Below are 25502 nucleotides of genomic sequence, written 5' to 3'. Positions count from 1 at the left end.
CGATCAGCCAAAGCGCCTGAAATAATCACGTAGATCAGCCCTGGTTTAATTACAGATAGGGATTTAATTAGCAGAACTAAGGCCCGAGCATGATGAAAACTAAAAACTGCACCCCACCCATTGATAGTGAAAGGTCATTGTCTGATTGGACAATGGGGCTGGGTCAGCCCCGGCAATGAGGTTGAGTGATTAATCTCCTCCTGCCTGCACTTTTGGCCCCTAGGAGGAGAGGGGGGGTATTGATTCATCTGAAGCAGGACATGGCACGACCTGTAGAACAATTAAACACTATAAAAACTAAGCCCACGCGTCTCCACAGTCCACAGCTGAGATTTCCCACAGAGAGACTGGCTCAGCACACCACAGTTAACTACCACCTGGGACCGTGTTTGCCCCAGATGTTCCCACATTCTCCTAGAGCTTCTCTTCTCAATGGCAACTGACTGAAATTCATTCAGATCTTCGCAAAGCCCTTGCACACAGGCTGGAGGTATAATACCACTGAGGGTTAATAAATTGTTCTGTTCGAACAAGATTACACAGACTTAATGGCTAATTATCACTCTGCAAAGAGAATTTCAGCTATGCTGAGCAGTCTCATTAACACGAAGTGTCGTTTGGCTGTTGACTCCTCACTCCATAACTGCCTGTAGCTTGGCACGGATCGCATCACGTCGGGTAGTAACAGAACTGCTGCGCAGTTACTCACTCATGCTCAAATTACTCCACCAGCAGCATTCTCTAAAGCTCTCTCACTCATCATTACAACAGGATGGCCTAGTGGTTCGATTGCAGCCCACAGTCAGCCTCTGTCAGGGATCATTACAGAAAAACAGCCTAAAGTGGGTTGACACTGTCCTAAATGTGCTAGCAAAATAAAAATAAAAACAGGCAAGTAATATAAGAAATAAAAAATAGCTAACCAAAATGGGGGCGTTTCACGTCCGTACAGTATATCTGGATGAGCAATTGTTAAATGCTCTGTAGTCGCCATCATAGTTTTCTGAGGCCCAGCCTGGATGTGGGAGCTGAGGGTGGGCTGTGGCTGTTTTGCGCAGCTGAGATGAGAAAGCATGTGGGATGAATGGACCCAGCTCAGTCTGCTGGAGTTTAAACAGTAACAGCGAATGGCGTGCCGTCTGCAGAGCAAGCTTCTGGGAGGATGCTGGGGGGTGTGGGGGTAGTGTGAGACGGTGAGGTGGGGAGGTGGAATGGAAGCGGTTTGCCTAAATGCAGCCTTAATTGGACTCCGCACTGGCAGATGCCTCTACGCCGTCTGTCGATCTCCCATGGCTGCCTGGATTAAATATGTATCACTCCTGTGATGAAAAAATCTGCTGTAACCAGGCAGCTATTCAAGCGGGCTCACTGCGCATGGCACACAGCCATTAACCAGGCCAGTCATCAAGAGAGACTGCAATACAAAGGACACAGTCAGTCAGGCTACCTCAGGGGGAGGCTTATCGGGAGGACTCATTAAAGGTGCGGACGCAGGGGTCTTCCCCCTTTAGGTGTCATAGGACTGGATTGACAAATGAAAGGAGATTAAGGAGGGGGTTTCACCGGGGGTATCTCTCACGTATAGCTCAGCTCATTCATAAAGAAGCTCTCATGCAAAGAAAGGCTGAAAAAGAGCCAAGCAAGATACACACAGTACATTAAATGGGTAGTAAGTGTTACCCAACCCCCATCAGGCGTGGGGAAATCATTAATTCATCATTTAGCCCACAGGAAGTGGATGTTCCAGTGTGGCTGACCAGTCTACTTTTCTGCTCAGAATCCCACTGCTGTATATACATCTTCTTGTGTTCTCTTGTATAACTCAGTATAACTTCAACAGTATGTACATTGGATAGATGTGGCATATGTTCAAAGACTTGCCACTTCTAATCTACTGCAATTTGTTTCAGAATATGTGATCTGTAAAAACACTTTTATATACACTTTATTTATTACATAGTATTAACTCTGCAGCTACATCAGTTACCCTAGTCAGAGTATTATATTTTTCCCCCTGCATTCTACCCCTAACACTATGACAAGGATTACTCCCCTCTTGTACCTGATACAGTGGTGCTTGTGATCCAGCAGGAAGGTCCATCGGTAGGAGACGGGCAGCGGGCTGCAGTTGGTCATGGTGATTCGCTGCTGAGCCTCGGTGTGGTTTAGCACACAGCCGAAGTCCAGCGTGCTGCTGGAGAAGTGCAGGTTAGGGAAGTGGACCTCGCCCTTCAGCTCCACCAGGTCCCTCTGTGGGTGGCCCTGGTAGCGGATCTCCAGGACGTCTTCGGCCACGCGTGTTGCCTGGTCACGCCGGTGGAGAGGGTCGAAGCGTACCCACAGTTCCGTCCATGCCCCCACTCCCAAAACCAGACTCTAGGAGGCACGCAGAAATACATGAGAGATGAGAGAAGGGCTGATCTGAGGGAAGTTCCATTGCAAAATGTATGAAAACAGTCCCTTTCTGGCTCTCACCAGGAGCACCATAACAGACAGATAGGCCATCACCACAGAACAAAGCTCAAGTTTCTGCAGCAGTGCATCTAGCTTGGCCAAGCCCTCATACTCATACCATATTTGGCAGTATTTCTCTCCTCTTTAGATCAATGACACTTGAAATAACATTTAATGAAACTTAGCTATCTTTTGTCAATACATGACAAAATGATTTTCTCATTGGAAAGTTGAATACAACTTTATCTAACTGTACCTTGACTGATGATACTTATTGGTCCTTAGGTTTGTACACATTTACCATATTTTCATTGGTCAATGCTGTGGTTCCTTCAAACATATTCAAAAGTTGCCAAACAAATACTTCAGCACTTGGACTTTCTCCAAAAACAGAAACAGCAGGCAAAGTAATGGCAATACTTGGATTTGCTGGATATTACTAGGATTTGGAATTACCTTAAACATTTAAAAATAAAAACATAATGGCCATCTGTGCACCCAGAGTCAGGATGGCTTACTGCAAGTAACACTTTGAACCCCCCACCCAACCGCAGTCCCCTACCATCCCAGAACACAGCAAAGATGGAACAGATTTTCACATTCGTCATTTTAGTAAGATGACTTTTGACTATCTCTCACTGAAATCTCAAAGTACAATCCCCTAGGAACTATGAAACGACACATTGATAAAGTAAGTCCGGGGTTCTGTTGAAGGACTACAGCGACCCTACCCCAATCCTGGTGTAGAACAAAGTGAGGTTGAACCTGGCAGCCAGCATCATTGTCTCCGAGGGCAATTCATAATATTTTGAACGACTTCGCATTGGCCCCTTCATCACCCTCACAGCAGGGCTGGAACAGTGTCACATCTCGAGGAAGTGAAATTGTGGTACTGTACCTTCCGCATGACGAATGTGCCATCACCAGAGTTTTCACACAAGCTGAAGGGCTTGTTGATGGTCAGTTCACAGGACAGGACCAGAGTCGACACACTCTTTAAAACCAGCTTCTGGTAAAGGGGGACTAGAGAAACATCAGGAGTCTGTGGACAAGGGTGAAGACAACCATAATATAAAGATCATACACAAGACAACCAATAAGATATGGATACTCTTACAGTAACAACAAACAAATACCATTTCCTGCACTTATGGCATATCAGTGTTAAGGCTGTCTTTAAGATGTCTAGAGGTGTTTTTTCCCACACTTTCTTTCCTAATGGGATTGTTTAGGTATTTCTGTTGTGGTACCCCAAGCTGCTCCACTAGGTTGAAATGTTAGTGAATTATCTCAGCCTATACGGGGCAGGCTCTAGGACCCTTGGGAGGTCCTTTGGGGACTAGGAAGGTCAGGCCATCCACTGATTGCAAGCTCAGGTGCAGATGGTTAGAGTAGTTTGGTACCTGAGCAGCAACTAAATTAGTTTGTTAAAAGAGTTAACACTTCCAACCCAGAGGGCTTTTTTGACTCTGTTAGGTAGTCTGCCATGCCTGATATTTTTGTATATTTCACCTAACTAAAAACCATTAGGCAAAAGTGGAATTTATGATTATGTTCTAGAACAACTCAGCAATAATAAAATGAGAGTAAAATAAATGTAGTAAAAAAAGTTTTGTATTAAAATTAAATCTAAAGACACTCAAATTAACTCTAGCTTTAGAGGTGCTCAGACTTTTTACAAAAAACACATTCTAAAAATTTTGGAAGTTTTCTTTTTTACTCTGAACCTTGTAAACATATGTGTTTGCTCCACATAGGTGAGTTTAGCATTCAGAAAGTGTGTGTGATTTCTACACTAATTATAAGAATTTTACAAGGTGACACTTTTTTCCACCTAGACCACTATGCATATTGATGAAAGAGGTGTAAACTGCCCTGTGAGTGCCCCTCCCCAGTATGGCTCACCTGTCAATGGCCCTGGACTGTCATTGTGGCTATCTCTCCCCCACAACCATCAGCTTTGAAAGTACATACAAGAAATTGCAAACAAGCTTGGTGCATAAGAAGGTGAATTTAATAAGGTGCATAAAAGTAAAGGCATGGTAGGTACATAAAATAAGGTGCATAAAAGTAGGTACATAAAGGTAGGCATCATTCACCATGTCCTCGCTTGGGTCACTCATGTGCACATTCCATGATATGGTTTGGTACCTGTCTCTTACCATCACATCTGCCACAAAAGGGATGGACAAGATGGTGTTTCTCCTCCAGAAATGTGATCCAGCTTGATCATGCACATGTAGAAACCAGTCCAATGTATCTGTAGAATTCAGCAACTCCAACATCCACCCATTTGTACTTTACACCTCTGGCAATGATCCTAGCAGCTTGCTTGTTGGTGTTCTGGCAGAGGGTTTCCACAGCATCCTCTGAAAAGAACAACTTGAAGAGGTCTAGAGGAGTGTGGTTGTCTGCTGCATTCAGCTGCACACCAGGCTCCCTTGCAGGAAAAAACCTCAGTGCTGATGGAGTTGCATCATTGTCACCCTCTGACTTCCATGACGACAGATCTGGGTTAGGCTGACAGCGTGCTCTCTTCCTTGGCGGTGTAGGTGCAATGTTCTCCAAGTTTCTGTAATAAAGTAAAATAAAATGAACTGTTGCTCTTTCATTTTATGTTCGGGCATTGTAACACATATCACTTTAGCGCTCTAACGACTACAGTTTCGATCACAAACGCCTCCTAGTTTTGATTCACACCTACCATACGCGTCATAATAACACTAACGACTACCCACAGTAGTAAGACACGTTTTTAGCGATTGCAATTTACATCATCTGCTGCAATATAGTCACCATGTAGTTCTATGTTTTACTAATCTCGGAACAGACAACAATCGTTTATATGTGTAGCCTGTTATCATTTACCCAACTCTGTTAATTAAATATGTTTTCTACTACAATAGTCTTAGCGACATAAAGTGATTGAATCGCTCTGCAAATAGTAGCATACTAAACATTCCATTCAACTCATAGCATACCGACGTGCATTTTACTCGCTATAACAGTAAGACACGTTTGCATTTTTACATCAATGGCTGCAATATAGTCACCAAGTATGTTTTACTTATATCAGCACAGACAACCAACTCGAAACGTCAACAACAATCGTTGATATAGCCTAACATCATTAACGCAACTCTGAGAATTATATTCTACCATACAATAGTCTTAGAAGCATGAAGTAATTTATTCACTATGCAAACAGTAGCATACTAAAATATTTCGTTCAACTCAGAGGAGCATTTTACTCCCTATAAGTTAATCAACAGCATTCATTACAAGAGCTAGGTGAACAAATAAACAAATACAACTTACTCAACAGGGATATCCTCAACGGGGTAAAGACGAAGCTCAAAGTGCATGTGTTCATCTTCTATATCGTCATCGCTCTCATCCGAGGATGTGGTTTCCTCCTCGCCGACTAGGTCTTCTTGAATTTGGCGCAAGGCTTCGGCAGCAGAGAAGGAGTTCGCCATCATGTATCTCTTCAGTCCAAATGTAAACATCCTTACATGCTGCCTTGTTTATACGGGAAAATGGGGCGTTTTCTCACGTTTTACTGCAACGTCATTACCCAATAGCGATCCGAGATTTACCATGAGCTTATCATATGAATAGCCCTAATCTGCTAATGGGTGGGCAATCACCGGTTGCTTATACACTCTGAGAGAGAAATATGCAAGGCTTTACCTGTATTCTCCTTACAAAGTGCTCATTCATTTGTTTGTTTCGAACTGGAACTATATTTGAAAACTAGAAGATTCAAGCTTTCTCAGGGTGTTAGTTTTATGTTTGGAGGACAAAAACTTGCGGAGATTTTACATTCTATTAATAGAAATACCACCAAACGCCCCACGGGCGCACATCGTTTCGGAAGGGTTAAGAGTGAGAGTGAAGGAGGGCTGATGAAGGAAAGGTTCTTATAACTCTGTGTTCAAGCCTGTGGGCTTAAGGCTTTTGTGTTGAGTTCTGAATTAAAACCGTCTTTTAACCTCCCCTGCCGACTGATTCCTCAGTTTACTGCACTGCCCACCCAGCAACCTTTTACACTGTAAACAACAGAGGAAGAGGCTCTGAGTTCCTCTGTCGATGGATAATTACGCTTTTAATGAGACCCGAGTCACTCTCGTTTTTCTAGAGAGCCTGTCAATTTAATCAAACCCTCACTTCAAGCACTTTTCCACTTTCCCTTGCCTGCCTCCCGTAGCCTTCTCCCGCAAGCTCTCCTGCTCTCTCATTTCCCCTCTCTCTCCCCCTCTTCTCCTCTTCCTCTCTCCCCCTCCCTCTAATTGCTTTATTCCTCCCAGTTCCACTGTGGTATTTGAGCCGCACTGTAAATCGTCTTGCTATGCTGTCACCATACGGATGAATGGGGACAGAATCAGATAAAAGAACGCCTCCGAAATAAATTAGCATTTTCAGTAGTGAATTAAACAAAAAAAACACAGAAAGCCAGCTGGCAACGAGCCCCCTGAATTACACTATGTTAAGAGATAGGAGGGAATGTGTGAAAATATGTGTGGCTTCAGCACGGAGAGAAGAGAGGACACAAATCTGATGAGCCGAGGCTACGGGCACGATAATAAAAGTGAAATAGAGGGGACAGAAAATCAGTTCTGTTATGATGGGGGTGCTTCCAGTGTGAGATAAAGCGAGTCTTCAGGGCTTCTCAAACAGAAAGAGGACAATAGATGTCCCTGGATTGAAAGGGCCCACTGTGCTTCCTTTCCCTGTGGCATTCAGATGCCTAAAATATGCATCCGTTTTCATTTGACCATTCATATAGTTCAGGTAGTTTTGGGAGTCGGAGAGAAATTGAAACATTTATCTTTTTCTTAATTCACTGGGCAGCCACATTTGACAGACCAGAATATTTCCCCACCCCCCTCTCTGTACTTTAGCTCTTATCTTTGATCATCTTACCAAAGAAATAGAATACAATTTTCCATTTTGATTAATACAGCACATCTACGTATAGTGAGAGTCTTAGCTTTCCTAGAGCATGACATCAATACAAGGATGGCAATACGAATAAAAAGACAAGGAGAACAAACAGTTTCCTAGAGGGAATCAAGTGATATTAGCCATATTTTACAAGCACGTTGGCACGTTGACACTAACTATATGCTATGTACTATATTAACAATTTAGCATGATAATTCAGCATCAGATGTGACACATGACATGCACAGCTGTCAACATGCACTCAAGCATATAAGACTTGAAAATAGTGTTACAGTGATGAGTATATTGCAGAATACGATGAAAACATATCTACTTCCTATTCATGTTGCGACTAGTCTGACCCATATCAGGATGGATCTTGTCTGACTGGATGTTTTCTCAGTTGTAAATCAATCACATCATTGTGTTTACACAATGATATCTCAGTAACACTAATAATCTTGATCAGACAAGTATTACACTAATGCATGTCGATGTAGTCATTAACATTCATGAATGGTTGTGAGGGAGTAGCACTGCAGTTTCCTCAGACACCTCTGAATGGAAAACGCATCCATTCAGGAAAGCACTTCTTTCTCTTCCTCAACTTTTCCCCTGAAGCAGACTGCAGCACACTCATGTTTTGTCACAGGCATTATATGCTCGGTAGAATACACAAAACAACAAGCTGGTGCACGAACGACTAATTTGTTATTGTGAGAGGTGGGGGTGAGGGTGAATAATCCCTGCAAGACGATGAGCACACAGGGAAACAGACTCACGCTAGCGCACGCAAGGAAAGTTTTGTGCCACAAAAGAGCAGAGGTACATTTATGAATCCCACGAGTGGCTCAATGAGCTCGCGCTGCACAGATGACAGGCATGGCTTTGACGCTCTGAAACCTTACGTAACGCTCTCTATGGCTTACTTCATGGCGAACCTTCATCAGATTACAATGTGAATGGGTAATGAGAGAATAGGGTTAATGTGCTAACATGGTTATGTAAGCTATGTGTTTGTTGTACAGTGGGAGGTGTTGTATGTGTGTGTGTGTGTGTGTGTGTGTGTGTGTGTGTGTGTGTGTGTGTGTGTGTGGGGGGGGGGGTTGCTGTACCTTCTCCACGTAGAAGTGGAGCTGCTGGGAGGAGATGGACAGGACAGGGGCAACGAAACGGCAGCTGACATCCACCGTCATGATGCGCTCCTTCCCGCTCTGTTGGCCGACAATGCCATAGCACACCAGCCTTTCCTGAACCACCTGAGAGACAGCAAAGCACACACACACACAGGCACACACACACACATACACACACACACACACACACACACACACACAGGCACAGACACAGACACACACACATATGCACACAAATCACCACACAAATAAAAACAGATACACAAAACAAATAACCACATACACATACTTTCTCTCTCTCTCTCTTACACACACATACAAACACAATTCTTCAATCTTTCACGTTTAATCTTTTCACACTGGCAAACAGAACTAAGGCCCTGGCCTGCTGTGTCAATACTGTGCCAGCTCTGTGCCAAAGCCATGCCACTGAAGCCCTGCCACATCTCTGTGTGCCTCAGCACTGACGTCCAACCTGCCAGCACAACTGCACTCACTACGCTGGACCCGACTCAACCCAACCTAGGCTTTCTATGGCTAGGTGCTTATCTTTGCCTCTCACCTTCTCCCTTCTCCATGCTCCCCATTAAATCAATAAGGACTCAGGGAGGCGTGCATCTCAGTAATGCCCAGGAGAGGAAGTCGATACGCAGCTCAGCACGCCGCGACTGGGGAGAGATTAAGGGTGGCTTTGACCACCTTTATCTCTGTGGCGTTCAACCTTGGGCTGCCTGGGCTCAGATACGACAAGATAGCTTAGAATGGTGCGCAGCGCGTATTTCACACAACCGTATCTGTACTGGTAGCATCACAAATCTATTTCGATCCATATTGACTGCAGTCAAAGCTGTATGGTTGGCTGAGTAGCACACGTGTAATCTGTTGTGTGTTTAAATGTTTTGGTCTTTAAAAATGAATGCTTTTAGGGGTTTATAGGAATGCCCTATTCAGTACATGAAGATATAAGACATATGGTATGATACATAATATATAGCATTACACAGTGCAACTTTCTTGTACTGTAGTCACACGATCCACCAGCCATTTGATGAGGTGAATTGAAGGCAGATGCCCCTGTAGGGCCACATGCTGTTTTGGTGCCTTTGCATCTGCAACTCGAAAAAATGTGCCAAAATCACCTGATTCACAAATGTTGTAACTTGCACAAATGCTGTGTACTTGTAGAAAATATTCGTTGCACTTTTAAAACTGATTATACAGACATACAAAACATTCTTTGTGGAATCTGTTTTTTTGTGTATTTATCATTTGTTTGTGAGTAGCATTTTTAATTGCAAAATACATTTTGTTTGTTTGAGATGTAATGTGTAATTTTGTATTTATAAAACATGGTGTGCATAATTGCACATTAATAAATCACGTTCCATAGACAGTTTCTTCTAGGCAGACACCGCTTCAACATTTCAAGTTGTTTGTGGTACTATGAAGCATACAAAGACGTTTCGGCATGGACAATTTTAAAAATATATGTTTAAAAGACCAAAGGTTTAGTCAATGTAAATGTAAAGGTTACTGAAGTTACTTTATGAGAAAAAAGCATTGACGCCTATTCCATTTTGGCATGGTGTGGCATGATTTCATAATTAAATTGTGTGTAATGTACTCCCTTCTCATTGTTTTTCTGAAGTGGTAGTTGAACAAAATGCAGATCAATGGAATCTGACAGAATTATTTAGTTTTTAATTGTGGCACATTCTCTTCACAACACACAGTGCCTCCTGTGCATTGCATTTCCACATGGCACAGTTTTTATGCGTTGGGAACTGTAAAACAATCATGTTGTTTTTGTTTTTCCTTTCATACCAAAATGGTATTTTTATATCAGGGTGGCATGAAATCCTCTCCATACTCCCTACTATGAGAAACTAGATGTAACAGTGCCTTTGTGTCACCTTACCTTGGGTATATCAGAGGATCCCTCCAGCACCATATCAGCCGACTGCCCAGGGGAAAGCTCCAGGCGCATGGGAGACAAGCTGAAGACTGGGGGCTTGGTGACTTCAGGTGTCAGGGTGTTACGAGCTTTCATATCCCTGGGCGAGCATTTAGGCATGGTGACCCTGCTACGGAACGGGGTCTGGCCGTCGGTGCACCAGAACAGCTGATGGTAGCGACGACCACGGTTGGTTACCCGAAAGTGGTACTGGCATGGCCCTGAGCTGTAGGGGCAATAAGAAGCAAGGAGTAGGCCACACATATATTTACTGGCAGACTGCTAGAGTTGATCAATTCAATTCAATTCATTCATTTAATTATTTTTTTTTCTACTCATTTTTACAGTGTTGTAACCAACTCTCTCAATAAGCTTTGCAGAACCCACGTGACTTAACATGACCAGGAAAATGTGTCTGCTTGTTAGGATGTCTTCTGTCAGGATGCATTCTAATGGTGGAGACACGGTGCATTGTTATGGTTATTTACACCAACCTGAAGTGGTCTCCCAGGTCCAAGCTTGGTGCGAAGGGCCGGTCTGTGACGATGGTGGAGCCCTTGCCTCTGGCACACACCGGGATGGTTTGGGTGTTTGAGTCCTGGATGGACAGAAGCAGCTTGTCCTGGAAGGGTACGGAGTCATCCAAGTGAGCCACCAGCCGGATCTCCAGCTCTCCCATTGGGGGAACAACCCCCTCACTGGGCTCCACACGCCATAGGGATTTCTTCCGTGCCTATGGAGGGAAACAGTGCCAAAGAAACAACTGTTACACAGCAGCAGCAACAACACAGTAGGAATTCGCAACAGGTTCTCATGCCTGACTACAAACTCTCCAAATTCATCATGATTTAACTGGAATGTGTCAAACCACAAGCAGGTCCAACAAAATATAAACACCAAAAGCAATATATACTATATACAAAATTGGTAACAATAAATAGCAGCTCAGTGGCTATACTGAATTATTTTACTGACAGTGATTATGCTAATTTCTATAAAAGCACATCATTTTTTAAAAAAAAAACTCAAGGAAACTAGGGCAAAAGCTCTGGGTAGTAGAAAAAAAACACTTTTTTAAATGAAATAAAACATTTACAGAGCTCTGACATTTGTGTTCATGGACAACATTAGGATTGAGTCAGTTCAGTCAGTCAGATCCCGTATTCCATCCATCGCAGCAGGAATGTGTTAAATTCCCCTCTTTGCTCTTCATGTTAAACAAAAAACCCTATCTCTACCTCAGTCTTAATAAGCTGAGGCTTTAACAAGCCGATGTGTGGTGACACCCACGTCCGTGGTTGCTGTCTAAGCGTACCTCCTGGGAGTGGACTCGGAGAGGAGGCTGAGCACAGTGTGCCGCTATGTGAAAGGCCCGCTAATCGCCTTATCAGTTTTAGCGCGAGTGCAAACCTGCTAATGGAGGCAATAAGAGAGTTGAGGGAGAGCCGGGGTTATCAGATCAAGGAGCTTGACGGGAGGCAGATGCAGCTGAGGACAGAGAGGGAACTGAAGGGGAGGAGAGGAGAGTGTGCATCTGTCTGTATTTTGGCAACATATCTCCACAGAGTCCCGTTAAAAAGTTTAGAGGAAAGACCTTTAACCATTTATTTTCAGGTGAATACATTTTCCCGCAGAAAAAAACTCAACAATGATGCATTAACTTCATACAGAAATTCTTTGGTAAATTGCCTAATAAAGGCAATTCCACCATGACAGAATACCTTGCTTCCTTCCCTCTGCTACACATGGACAAACATGCCGGTACCTAATTGGCATCACAGCCTTTCATAATGCCTTCCTTCAATGTGCGCAGAGAGGGTGAGAGGAAGAGAAACAGGGAAGATTAAAATCAATTTCCGTACCTTCAGCAAGCTGACTAATGGTTCACAAATTATATTTTGAATTCCAACAGGGCATGCTATTCAGACTGAGAAAAACCAACTAAGACTGGAGAGTGTCTTGATTGATAGCGTTGTATTTATCTACAGGACACAGCTACTGCAGCTCCAAGACGTGCTGAGCACCATTCATCATACAGGCAGAGTCACTGTCTCACAGGCGTGCGTGGCTCTCTGCGTCTAACTCCACTGCAGAACAGTGCAGGGTGTGAGTCTGGGTGAACAGCCATAGGGTACCAAGTTCATTATGTCTTAAACAGTTCAAACACTTCAGCCCTAAAACGCTCACTGACAGTTTATACAGAGAATTCTTTGTTGTCAGCAATTATAATCGCAAATATTTTTTACTGCTGAGGGGCTAAGCATGATGTTGGCTGACAGGCACAGATTTTCAACTGAAGAAGCTGTATATTAGCACAGCATATGGGGTTTACAAATACTGGGAGTTTGAGAGGAGATTATAGCAAAATGAATTGAACAACTGAGCTGCATACATATATAAAGCTGATGGGCTCATGTCCTCTCATTGCAAAGCAGGTCCTGAATAAACAACAGTATCAGCTTTAGAAGACAGCAAAGTGCCCTTTAAAATGTCCTCTTCATCTGAGCCTTGCTTATACTCAGAGCACCACGTGGGCAGTCTCTGCCAACACGCCGGGCAAATTGAGGGCATTCACAAAAAGAATACCGTGCCCCGTCGGTCAGAGTAAAATGAGCAGCAGGACTCAGGCAGGCTAATGAATGCTCTGTAAGAACACACCCTCTATGCACCCTCTATTTGGTTTTCATCTACAGCTCAAAATCTACTGTTAGCCAATTACACCCCAGGGTGGGAAGAGACAGAGGGGAGTCCTCTCCAGCCCCCCACTGCAAAGATGAGCAAATGCTGCCCTTCATAACAAATCTGTCCGACGCACCAACGTCTCGAGGCAGACACAGCCCCCTCGGACGAGAGAAAATTGAAAGAAAAATCCGAGCCGCATTGAGACCACTGGAGTCACCTGGGAGTCATAGATCACTTTCTCAGCCTTTATCTTAAGAAGGGAGAGGAGTGAAAGTCGAGCTGGTCGATAGGGAGGTAGTTTGGGGGCTGGGTGTTCTCCCCTTGAGAATGGAATCTGAGCACAGGACGAGTAGGGCTGAAATTTCAATAATCAGATCAGACCGGCATTAAAGAGGTTTAATGCCATTGATTGCTTTGAACTACCCCACTACGAGGGGGTTTAAAATGGAACCCAATGCAAATCTCAGAAGTAGCGTCTCCAGCCTCATAGGATTCAATTACACTATCATGCTGTCTTTGCAACACAAACTGATGAACAAAATGCAAACATGGGCTGCATTTGTTTTCGAATCTTTCGCATTCTTTGGGCACCTCGAGCCAGCCATCAGGGCCTGGCTTAGGGCCACACTATCGAGCGAGTGTAATGTAATTCCAGAAGGATCGCGATCGATTGATGCTTGAAAATGCTTTGTAAAAACTCTTGCCTTATCAACACGACAGTCTTGAGGCTTAGAGGAGAGGACAGGGACAGAGAATTTCCTCAGCTCGGCAGTTTGAAGATGAATCTCATCACACAATCGGGACAGCTCTGACTGTGGCGGCAGGGGCAGTTATCAGTGCGTGTGCATCTGCATGCTGCTCGGGGTGAGATGACAGGGGCAGGAAAGTGAAGTTATGTCCTACAGATAGACGTATCTCTGCTCCTTTTGTATTCTCTTTGTTCCTGAATGGGTGTACTCAGTCACTTTTGAGAGTTGATGATTTTGTCAGTCGATATTGAGGGTTCAAAAGTGTCTGTTTTCAAGTCTCATTCAGATGTACGGTATGTGCAATGCTACTCTAACATCTCTACCTTATGTTGAAACACATAGACTGCAGTTGTCTTTGTACATTTTTTGGGGTGAAATGCTACTTCTTTGAATAGTACACAGTCAGTTGTGCAATCTTGCTCTTGATTGTTTTCCAAAAGGCTGTCTTAAGAAAATGAGATGGAGGAGAAAACAGAACTTTTTGTAGCACGCATACTTAACTGCACGCTTGCCCCACTCTCTCAATGAAGACTAGCCTTTGGGATCACACACATAAAACCCAACCACAAGCCAGCATGAAGCTGTAATGGTGCAGTCATGTTGATAAATAAAAATCGAGTTCAACAGCCCCGGATGTTGGGTAGCTTGTCAGTTATCTGCGTAGAGAGTGTAATGACACCTGCTCTGACGGTATCGTGTTTCGCCACACTGCCCTTAAGACATGTCATTTCCAGTGTCTGATTCCCAAGGATCCGTTCTGACGCCAGGCATATTCGGCATATGGGACGAGATCCCAATATCAAGGCAGCCTGGGGGATAAGTGGCAGGCCTCTCACATGTATCTGTGCTACGATTCAATATGAGTATGCCATGTAAAGTGAGAGGGGAACAGGAAGGCCAGGCCACTGACGCCAGCCGTGCTGTTGAAGGTGATTTAATCTGATGGGGCAGCCTATTATTTACTGAGCCAACTAACCACTCTCCTAATCCGCTGAGCCATTGTGTACTTAATTAGGTTGGAAATTAAACAGAAGTGGCTAAATTAGATCAGTGTGAAAAATAAGTGGAGGAGAGCTGGTGGTTGGCTCATTTGCAAGAGTCACAAAACGACACGGTGCTAAAGATGCTTCGTCAGGTTCACCCCTTTGGTTTCAGGGGACAGGACCCACCATCTGTGCAAGGAATCGAGCCGGGATGGGGGACTGGTTTGACAGCTGCAGTGGCCTAGGGACGTCCGTCAGCACAGGGATGTTGCCAAAGTCCACCTCTGCAGATGGGACATGGATGACCGGGCCCTCTGCGAGGCAGGATAGCAGCATGGCCTGTGGGAGAAGGGGAGGGTCATGTAGGTCAGAGAGAGGACCCAGAAGAGTCAACACAGTTTTATAATGACAGGCACTGTACCGGCACACACACACACACACACACACACACACACACACACACACACACACACACACACACACACACACACACACACACACACACACACACACACACACACACACACACACACACACACACACACACACACACACACACACACACACACACACACACACACACACACACACACAGAGGAAAGTGCGTTACTCCATGCTCACCAAAGGTGGATGCTGACTACCTAGCACAGCAATATGAGTGGAGATCTCCAGTGGGCCCACGCCCTTAGCCTGCACCACCAGTGGGATCTCTGCAGAGGCGTGGGGCTGGATGACCCCCCTCGGGTGGGGACTGGAGTACAACACAGAGGGATGTTCCTCGTACTCCTAAGCACAAACAGAGACATCTGTCCAGAGAAGCTTATGCATTTTAAGATACAACTAGACACCTACACAGTGAGACCTACTCACTGTCCTAAGATTGACCTTTGACTGACTTTGAAGCAGTTAATGTAAGAAGGCCATATGCAGAACAGTTTGACACTCACCTGTGACATAAGGCCATAGCAGGCAGGCAGGTCGCTGTTGTTGATCAGCTTCACTGGTTGCTCATAGGCATAATCCAGGAAGCACTTCTCCAGTCTCAGTAGAGGGGTCTCCAGAATCACTTCAGGAACAGAGCACCTGGAGATAAGAGAGATGTACTCATTAACAAGCACGACTGAATGTCCAGAGTCAGACTGCCTGGCATCAAAATGTCATAAACTAAACAAGACAACAACCTCTTTCATACTTCCTATCCGTGAAAGTGTTCTTCAATTGATTTAACAGTAAAATTGAAGAATTTAAGGGAGTCTTATTTGATTGGACTTAAAGTTCTGATACTGTGCAATAAATGTCCTTTTCTATACATGCTTGGCTTTGTCATTCATTTCAAAACCAGTCAAATACTATTGTTCGTCGTACAGTTTGCTATTGACTGTGAGGACATTGTGCAAGATGCATTGTAGTCTTGAACAGCATTTGAAACGGTCATTACATTCTGCTGATGTTTATTTGCCTGACTGCTTTGAAATCTTCTGCACAAAGTTGTTTACAATGCCTCTCAGCTAATGTAAATACACAGTTGAGCAAATAACAAGCTGTAGGCTCTATATAATTTACTATCCTTTGGTTCACCCAGGAGTGTCCTTAATGAGGCCATTAAGACAAAGAACAACACTGCAACGTCCATTCAATGAAGTAGCAATCTGAGGTTAATAAATAAATAACTGAGGTCCATAAATAACTTTTTCCTCTTTTGTTCTTCATGGATAACCATCGTGACTGACCTGGCATAGATCGGGAGGGCCAGCACATCCTCACTGACGCCCTGGACGTCCACCACCAGAGCCAGGTTGTAGCTGCGCACTGTGTTAGAGCACAGGGTGACCTACAGGGGATAGGCAGACAGTTGCCAAGTGGCACACACAACTGAATTAGATCAGCAACCTCCCATATGTAAAGCTGGAGAAATACACAGATTTCAACAAATATTTTAGAGGATTGAGTAGAGATATGAATGTGTGTCAAGCTCGGGTTTAGAGTGTGCGTGGAAATGAAGTTACATGCTTTAATACACACAGCATCTGTGATGAGGGAGAGTGATGGCAGATGCTTTAGGCTAACAGAAAGCTGCCTGTTGAGCAAATACACAGAATCTCACACGTACATATCCATACACAAACAAGTACAACACACGCAAACACACATCCACAGGGCACAAACAAGCACAAACACACATTAAGACACACGCAGAGAAACAGATTAGGCTGGATCTTGGCTGCCTGTGTCAAGTCTTTGGCTGTATCCTCATTTGATGTGCCAGTTGGTATGTGTATGTGAGTGACTGTGTTTGTGCATGTGTATGACTGCGTATGTGTGTGCATATGTGAGTATGTGTGTGTGTGCGTGTGTGTGCCAGCAAGTCTGTGTGTGTGTTGGTTCTCAGGGATTATCCTCCGTCCATATGTGTGAAACGCTGTCCCAGCCTCATCCATATTCTGGCCCCTGTGCAGAGCAGAGCCCGTTATTAGGGCCGAACAGCCGCTCCGCTGTCACTGCTGGGGAAGAGCTCCCGGGCCGGCACACCGACAGGAGACACCTCACACAAAGAGGCCGCCAGACAGCTGGACAGATCCAGCAGATTAGCCCCCGGGAGAAAGTGACAGCTCCCCCCAGTGATTGGAGAATGCCGGCCCAGATGACAGGTACACAAGGTAACCAGCGCCAGGAGAGGCTGGCAAAGAGAAGACAGGATAATCACGGCCCCCCGATGAGATAGGAGCAGAGACGGAGAATGACAAAGACATGGCCGAAGAGAGAGAGAGAGGGAAAGAGGTAGAAAGCCTCCCAGAGCTTTTTGTCTGTCTTGATATAATGGAAGTCTGCAGACCTTTAAGGGAGAAAAGCTTGGCCTTGTAGATGATTACGGATTAAAGGTCTCCTCTTGATTAAAGGCGCTGAGATTTAGAAGAGCCTTCAATCAGCTGGCCTTTTCCAAATGGCTCATAGCACGGAGCCGTGGCTCTACATGCCAGCATGTCCCTCCGAAAAGCCTCACAGAAGGGCATCAGGATGAAGCAACCACATTGTTCTTGACAGGACCAGATACCAGCCTGCTTTGCATTTTATTTAGTTTATTTCTAAATTGTCCCAAGCTATCTCCACCCAGGGAAAAAATGATGTGTGTGTTTACCAGTATGTGTCTATATAGCAGCCATAGTAGAGGTTATACCTGTAGGTCCACCTGCCCTTGGGCACGTACTGTCCCAGAGCTCGGGACAATGGAGAACTCAGTGGTCCGTTCTCCTGAAGGGTCACCCGTGAGCCAGTCGGTTCTATTTAGCTGTGACACCTGGAGGGCACTGGTGATGCTGGGCGGTCCGGTGCCATCCCCTGGAACCCGGAGGTGGAAGGTCATGGGCACCAACGATGTGTTGGTCAGGCAGCAGGCTAATGTGTGTGGAAACCCTGTGAATCAAAGTCAAGATAAAGCTAGGTTTATTCAATGGGTGGATGGTCCAGGTTCAGTAGGAAAAAGTCCATCACAGTCCTTTGGCACAATGACCATCTGAATGCTAAATAGTAGAACCCAGATGATGAAAGCAATGCTATGGGTGCAGCCTGCTGGTTCAGAGCATAGATGGGACAGAAACCTGGCAGCACTTTTACTTTCAGAACCTTGAACTGTGCTCCATTTGTAAAGCACCACCCGTATTGAACACCAAGACATGATCACTGGCCAAATGCTGTAGAGCCGCATTGATTTCAATTAATTAAACACCAAGCTACAAGTTCATTTACCGAAGGACACCTCCCCAAAGTTGAGCCTCGGGATGCTGAAGTGAAACGTGGGCCCCATCACACAGCCCCTGTAAGAGATAACTTAGTTAAATATGGGGCCTCTGCTGTACGTGTGAAGGTCACCAGACATCAAGAGGTAATTAATATGGCCCTATGATTTTCACAATGCGGAAATAGTGGAATTGTGCAAGATTCAAACATTTCTTTATAAAATGACAGAAGATAAATACTTTTCATAGAAAAATAGGCAATATTTTTGGCCGAGTGAGTAATGCAGGGACGTCAAAGATGTTGTCAGAGACAGCAAGAAAAAGTTAATGACACAACAACAATTATGTGAACCTCTTACGGTCGGTGGATTTAAAATACATTGCTATTGATTGATGGCGGACAGAAGCATCTATGCATTGTGAAACAAACAGGAAATATGGTCTCTCATTGTAGACTGACACAGGAGACAAAACTGGCCACAGGGGTAACCCAGTCTTGTAACCAGAAACCAGAAGGTAACCTCCCTTTAAATATGTTTGCAATTTTTTCCTAATTCTATAAAATGAAAGTGATAGTAAACAAAACTGTATTTGTTGTATACTAGCATCGATACCCTACACTCCCTACCCTTTAAATATGTTTGCAATTCTATAAAATGAAAGTGATAGTAAATGAAACTGTATTTGTTGTCTTCAGGGTTATACTAGCATTGCTACCCTACACTCCTTACCCTATTACAACATAGGTCTACCACCTAGACAGATACAAAATGTGTGTGAAAGCACAGTAGCCTATGTCCTGAGTACAAATTTTGATTGGAGATATGATTTGTGTATAATCAAATTGATCAAACTAAATCTAGAACAAATAAAATGGAAAACACAGAATCTGGCAAGAAATAAAACAGAATTTGGCAAAACATAAAACAGATTTCATACGGCCCTAAATTAATGAAAATCAAGTGTACGAAGCAGAGAGAGGGAGGAACTAAAGGAAGGAGAGAAAGAAGGGAGGGAAAGGGGTGAAAAAAATCAGTTAATTTCTTGGATGACAATGCAAAAGGGTAATTCAGTATCCCTCACACTCAGCAGCACTCTCCCATGGTAATGCATCTTAATCATTAAGGGGTGCCAGGAGTGGCGTGGGTGAGTCTGAAAACCCACAGAGTGTTCGCACCAAGAGCTCTGCACTGTACATTTCACTTAGGTGCCCCTGAATGAGTCTTTTAATCCAATGTATAAATCATGCAACAATAGGAAAGCAAATGAGCGTTTACAAAGAGAGTCCTATGTCAGGGTATTGACTGGATACTTAGAAAGGGGGGTCATACTTGCTCATGTGGCAAATTGAAATCAAAAGCTTAGACTAAGCACTGCTGAGGAGGAGGAGGAGGAGGAAGAGGAGGAGGAAGAGAGATAGGATCAGTGTTACACTTGAGAGGTATGGGGTCACCTAAACGTCAGGATGAGAGGCAGGGGGTTTCTCTCGATGACAAAGTGAAAGTCCTCAGAGAAAACTCCCAGGGTGCTGGAGGTGAAGGTGACCTCCAGGGCGTGGCAGTCCCCAGGGGGGACCCTCCCTGTACTGGGACTGAAAGAGAAGCATAGGCCCTGGGCAGAGCTGGCCTCCAAAATCTGGTACGAGGCAGCTATGAGTCCTTTATTGGTCAGGAGGACCTAGAAGTAACAGTGATAAATGAATGAATAAATAAATAAAGTGAAAACAGATCAAATAAATTAAGATTTGTAATATTTGGCTGTTGCCAAAACTAAATACATAAAGGGAATTATAATGAGTTAATTTGCAAATACCTTCTAAGAGAAACCACTGACAATGTGTAGATATTAAACCACCAGGGAATTACCATTGATTTACAAACTTGAAAGTAGAACATTTATGAACTGTATGTCTCTAAAATCTATAAAAAGGCAAAGAATGACACAAACTATGGCTTTAACTAAGGTAGCAGAAAATAAGGATGCAGCTAATGTTAACGCTAGATTCAATTTATAATGTTAGCTTCATTCTTAAGATATGCAATCTGACTAAAGTGTGCCTGTGTGAAGTTGTGCCAAATGTGTAAAAGCCAAATGTGACAAAGTGCCATGAATGTCTAGCCCAATGTTACTCATTGGTGCAATTGTCTTTGCTGCAGATGTTATAGTAATGATTCTGGAGTTCCCAGAAATTAATCTATATAATTCAAGTATAAAAAAAAAGAATTTAATATAAATATAAATCTGCCATACATAAACAGAAGAGGGCACATTTGGATAAATAACACTGCTGTGAGGAGGCAGATACCAATAGGAACCAATTAGTGTCAAAGGAACAACAAAGGAATTCTTTGGACCAGTAAATGTGAATCACTTATATTTACATTTTTACTGTGGATACAGTACACAAAAATCCACCAACAAACAGCCCCATTTATCCCCATTTACAGTACATGGTCATTTATCACTTTTCTTCACAATACTCTGCCCAACACTCTTGTCGTGTGAGGCTGGGATACACATCAGAGGGGTTTATTACATTGCTTCACTGCCGTGAAATGAAGCTATCACCCACTTTGGCAGCTTTCGTCATACACATGATGAGGCTGGAAGCTGTTTGTGAATTTCCACACATGAGCCCCCTTGCATTATTACTGCAAACCTTTTCTCTAATTGAATTTGTGGTTAAAAGTGTTCACTCGTGCATGGGCTGACAGCTTAATAAGAAAGAGAGCACCACCAACGGCTCGGCGAAATTGCTCCTGGAACATCGCCTCCTTGCAGAATGGCGATGCGCGTGTTTACTGGCTATTAAAATCCAAACTGTCAATTCTGATGCCTGGACAACTTAAGTAATCGCATCACAAATCTAACCAAATAACTAAGCCACTGAATTGCAAAATCTTTTGCATAATTCAGTTGTAAGTATTTTCAAACTGTGCGAGGGTCTGTTCTAATTGAGACTCCTGATAATAACAATACACTTTAATTATTCATAAAGTTGGCTGGTGCCGAATATACACTAGTGATTGTTATCAGATGGTAAAATATTCAATGTGAGACTATGCTGTTTACTATTTAATAATAGATTAATCAAAAGACAGTGTCTCGTATTTCATTCGTATTTGTTTTCCTTTTGTGCGTTGCCATGATTTGTAAGAGGGAACAGGGGGGGCTGGGATCTGTCTTAATCTGGTCCTAGCCCCTTCAACTCTATATGAAATCTGAGAATGTGCTTCATCTTTCTAATCTAATGTAAACCCCACTAAGGCTGACAAGTGCCCCTGAAAACACTACATACATGCATACATACATACCTCATAGCTATGCTTGGAGCCGATGAAGATATTGCCCATGTCTAGAAGGTCGAAGTTGACCTGCAGTTTGGGTCCTATGCCCTCTCCCTTAATGCGGAGAGGCAGGCGAGACTCGCGGCCTGATGGAGACACAAAAAACAACACCAAGAGCAACAGCTAAGAATGTACAAACAACAACCAGTAGCTTGCCATCTTACAAACAAACAAACAAACAAACTACTACACACTCAAACATACATTGGTTTGGTCATTCTGACAACACATGCACAGGGCAGGCCCTCAGGGGAACTAGTCAACATGCCAGGGATGTTTTTAGAAGTTGCATCAGAGGAATAAGGACTTTGGTGGAAGGGTCTAAAGTGACTGAGTTTATTTTTCAGGGTCACAGCCTATCCAGTGTCCTTCACTCCATATGTAAATTAATGAAAATCTGAACACCACCACAGGCAGTGAATGCAAAATGATGAAATGATGAAGCAGTTTGCAGGGAGCAAAGAGAGAGCATGTCCTGGGTGCACTTTAAAAGTCCACACTGAAGTGCATGCTTTTAAAATGACCCTTTAAAAGTGACCTCAAGAGTCAAGTCACTACCAACCATTTCACTTACAGGACATGAAATAACAATTCTATTCTTAATAACTAGGGCCATGGTTACCAGTGTGCTATCAACGTACCTGTTATGTCACAGTAAACAGTCTGCTGATAGAGTTTGGCTTCCTGGGGTTTGAAAACGATGTTGACCTCTGCAGTGCTGTTGGGCCACACGTTCCCCTCCTGCAGAAAGCACATAAAAGACAACTTAACACTCTCAGACTCCTGTGCCTGGACTGGGACAGAGAATCCCACTGGACTGGACATGCTATGTGCTGCCCCACTGCATTCTTCAGAGTTAATCCATTTATTCCCTAAAGAACGTGGTGAGCTGGATAATGTCGTATGTGACAGTTAACTGCACTGGAGTACTTTAAGTAAATCCAAACCAACTCAATGGGTCTTTCCTGAACCAACAGGATGGTCTTAAATCTACTGACGGCAAGACAGCGTCTTCTTACCCAAATTAAACATGCATGTGTGCATAATGTCAAGGGAGCTTAAGAACTGAAAGAACCTGAGGTCAAATAAAAGTGAAACTGAATGCCATGCTTTGTTTGTACATCTCTGCCCATAACAGCAGAAAAGGAGTAACAATTAAATCTTCTGGCAAGCGTTGAAGTCAGGCCCTCACATAGGTGGTGTGTGTGTCTTGGCTAAGGTGAATCAGCTGGAAACAGCCGACAGGGACCTGCACACAGCGAGGGTGTTTGCCTTGGAGGTCACAAGAGTGCCAACAGAGTGCTGATGCAGCACCGCCACTGTGTGCTTCGCTTTATTCCGCCGGTATTCATTCGAGTGAGGCTTAAATCTTTCTCATTGTTACCCTTTCACCCCCCCATCCCCATCCTCTCTGCCCCCCTGTTGTTTTTCCCCCCTTCTTGACTCTCGCTTGTCCTCAGGAAGCCTCTACGGACCTGCAGTGCAACATGGACATGGGGCATGAGTCACCCTGGCCTCCCTGAGGAGCTGGCCATGCTTTTGAGATGCCCTAGGCAGCCGGCGTGTCTCACTGAACTATGGGGATGGATGAGGAGAGAGAGAGGCTGTATCTCCGGAGAGAAGAGGGGGGAGGGGGTGGGGTTAGGGCGGAGGGGGAGCAGAGAGGGGTGAAATCAGGTTAGAGTCTTATCCGAGCCTCTGACTCAGCAAAAAACAAGGCCCTGTCATGCTGTTGGTGGCAAACACAGTAGAGCGCTCCCAAACACAACACACACACAAACACAAACACACACACACACACACACACACACACACACACACACACACACACACACACACTAAGACTGGCAAAGTCATGGGCTGAGACAGCACAGGACAATAGATGGCATAATGTGCATTGACATGACACAGGTAACAGAGAGATTAGCAGGCAGGGCCTTAATGTGCTCTTTTAAAATCAAGACTGGTAGCTGGGTTTCATCAAAATAGTGGGCCTTACACCCAGCATAGCTGAATAAACCTCTGAGACAGATCTGTCACTGTCAGTGGAGAGGAGAGCTTCTGTATAAATGAAGGAATAAATCAGAGGCACAACTTCCTGCGGCTGTAAAGACAATGTGCACAACACTTAATGACAGCCCAGGGAATGAGTGATCTGTGAATAATAGATAATGGAATGCCCCAAAGGCAGTCATCCGAAGGCAGTATTTTCAGGCCAGATTGTCAGTGAAACTGGACAGGGGGGCAAAATGATCTATGGCAATGACCACCCTCCAGTTTTAAAAAGTGTTTTTTAATTAAAGAGTTAAACATCCATTTGCAGTCAAGGCTTGCTAGGCAAACCCTTGGACGTGTTCAATATCTGGAACACAATAAGGGCTTATAATAACATCTGCGTTTTATCAGGCTGCGTTTTATCAGGCCCATACGTTAACACATTGGCCACACATTTTGTCAGAGAAAGAAACTAGTGCTGCTGTGACATGCAAGCCGGACACAGACCAGAGGCTCTATGATGATGTGTTGGTGCGAGAAGGCCAGGCTCTCGTCACACAGCTGCCGTCGTCGCTCCTGGAAGGTACGAGACAGCAGGGAGAGCTGGTGGCGTGCGGTGGGGTCAGCCCCACACTCCGTCAGGAACTGCTCCATCTCGTCATCCTCCTCTTGCTGGAGGTCCACACAGGACCTGGCGCAGGGGGAGAGAGAAAGAGAGTGAGCAAGAGAGAAGTACAGAGATAGAGAGAGAGAGAAGTGAAAATAGGGAGAGGTAGATAGATGAAGAGAGGGATAGAGAGGATGAGAGGGTGAGACAGAGAGAAAAAAGTACATGTTTGCCTTCACCACCCTTCCTCAACGCATTGGATCCATAGCTGAGTTAACAGCGAATAACTTAGAGATCATCTGTAGTTACCATAACTGTGTTCTTTTATATTCTACAGACTGTGTTCTTCACAATGTCAGACAAATCCTCTAAGGAGGCAATGGTTAAGATTCCCCAGAGGGGCATATCCCACCTCTGCTTCTGGTTCTTCTCCTCCTCCTCAGTGGCACAGCTCTTCCATATATAGTGCACAATCGTGTCGCTCCTGTTCACTATGGCGACCGAGCGCTGGTTGGCCATGGAGATGTAGGTCTTCTCCAGGAGGACGGAGTTGCGTTCTAGCCTCAAGTTCACATCTGTTGCCGCTCCATAAAGGCTGATGTAAACATCCTCTCCTGCAGGTGCATGGAAACCCCCAACACACATTCATCAGCACAATAACACCATCTGTAGTGTGAATTTATTATAACCTGATGCAGTTTCTTCACAAGACCATTTGCTCAGTAGGCTTCTTGTGCACACCAAACATACACAATCAGGCATTGACAATCGATCATGGACAGTCGACTGCATCTGAAATAAGTGAAAATGGTAACCTATCCACTAGGTTTCACTACACAGACAGCAAAAAAAGTAAGGTGTGAAGAAATAGGCTGGCAGAGCTGGGAAATGGGCCCACTTCACAATAAGTGTCG

The 25502-nt window shown here is 44.3% G+C and overlaps 1 protein-coding gene across 1 annotated transcript in view; it reads right to left on the bottom strand.

Annotated features, from left to right (window-relative positions):
- hydin (HYDIN axonemal central pair apparatus protein) overlaps nucleotides 1-25502 on the bottom strand; it is a gene marked incomplete at both ends in the record, with an annotated part of 79581 nt that overhangs the window by 38674 nt on the left and 15405 nt on the right. The window contains 16 exons of the mRNA XM_080841750.1: nucleotides 2063-2376; nucleotides 3353-3496; nucleotides 8517-8660; nucleotides 10456-10717; nucleotides 10986-11224; nucleotides 15092-15244; nucleotides 15527-15691; nucleotides 15853-15988; nucleotides 16636-16736; nucleotides 18081-18316; nucleotides 18650-18717; nucleotides 20093-20316; nucleotides 21954-22072; nucleotides 22628-22727; nucleotides 24489-24672; nucleotides 25001-25202. Coding sequence (XP_080697876.1) covers nucleotides 2063-2376; nucleotides 3353-3496; nucleotides 8517-8660; nucleotides 10456-10717; nucleotides 10986-11224; nucleotides 15092-15244; nucleotides 15527-15691; nucleotides 15853-15988; nucleotides 16636-16736; nucleotides 18081-18316; nucleotides 18650-18717; nucleotides 20093-20316; nucleotides 21954-22072; nucleotides 22628-22727; nucleotides 24489-24672; nucleotides 25001-25202 — 2791 coding nt within the window. The remainder of the gene's footprint in view (nucleotides 1-2062; nucleotides 2377-3352; nucleotides 3497-8516; nucleotides 8661-10455; nucleotides 10718-10985; nucleotides 11225-15091; nucleotides 15245-15526; nucleotides 15692-15852; nucleotides 15989-16635; nucleotides 16737-18080; nucleotides 18317-18649; nucleotides 18718-20092; nucleotides 20317-21953; nucleotides 22073-22627; nucleotides 22728-24488; nucleotides 24673-25000; nucleotides 25203-25502) is intronic.

This window comes from Sprattus sprattus (genome assembly GCF_963457725.1).
Source record: "Sprattus sprattus genome assembly, chromosome: 7".
Taxonomy (NCBI): Eukaryota; Metazoa; Chordata; class Actinopteri; order Clupeiformes; family Clupeidae; genus Sprattus; species Sprattus sprattus.
The sequence above is the reverse complement of the archived record's forward strand: the minus strand, read 5'-3'. Positions and strand labels throughout refer to the sequence as shown.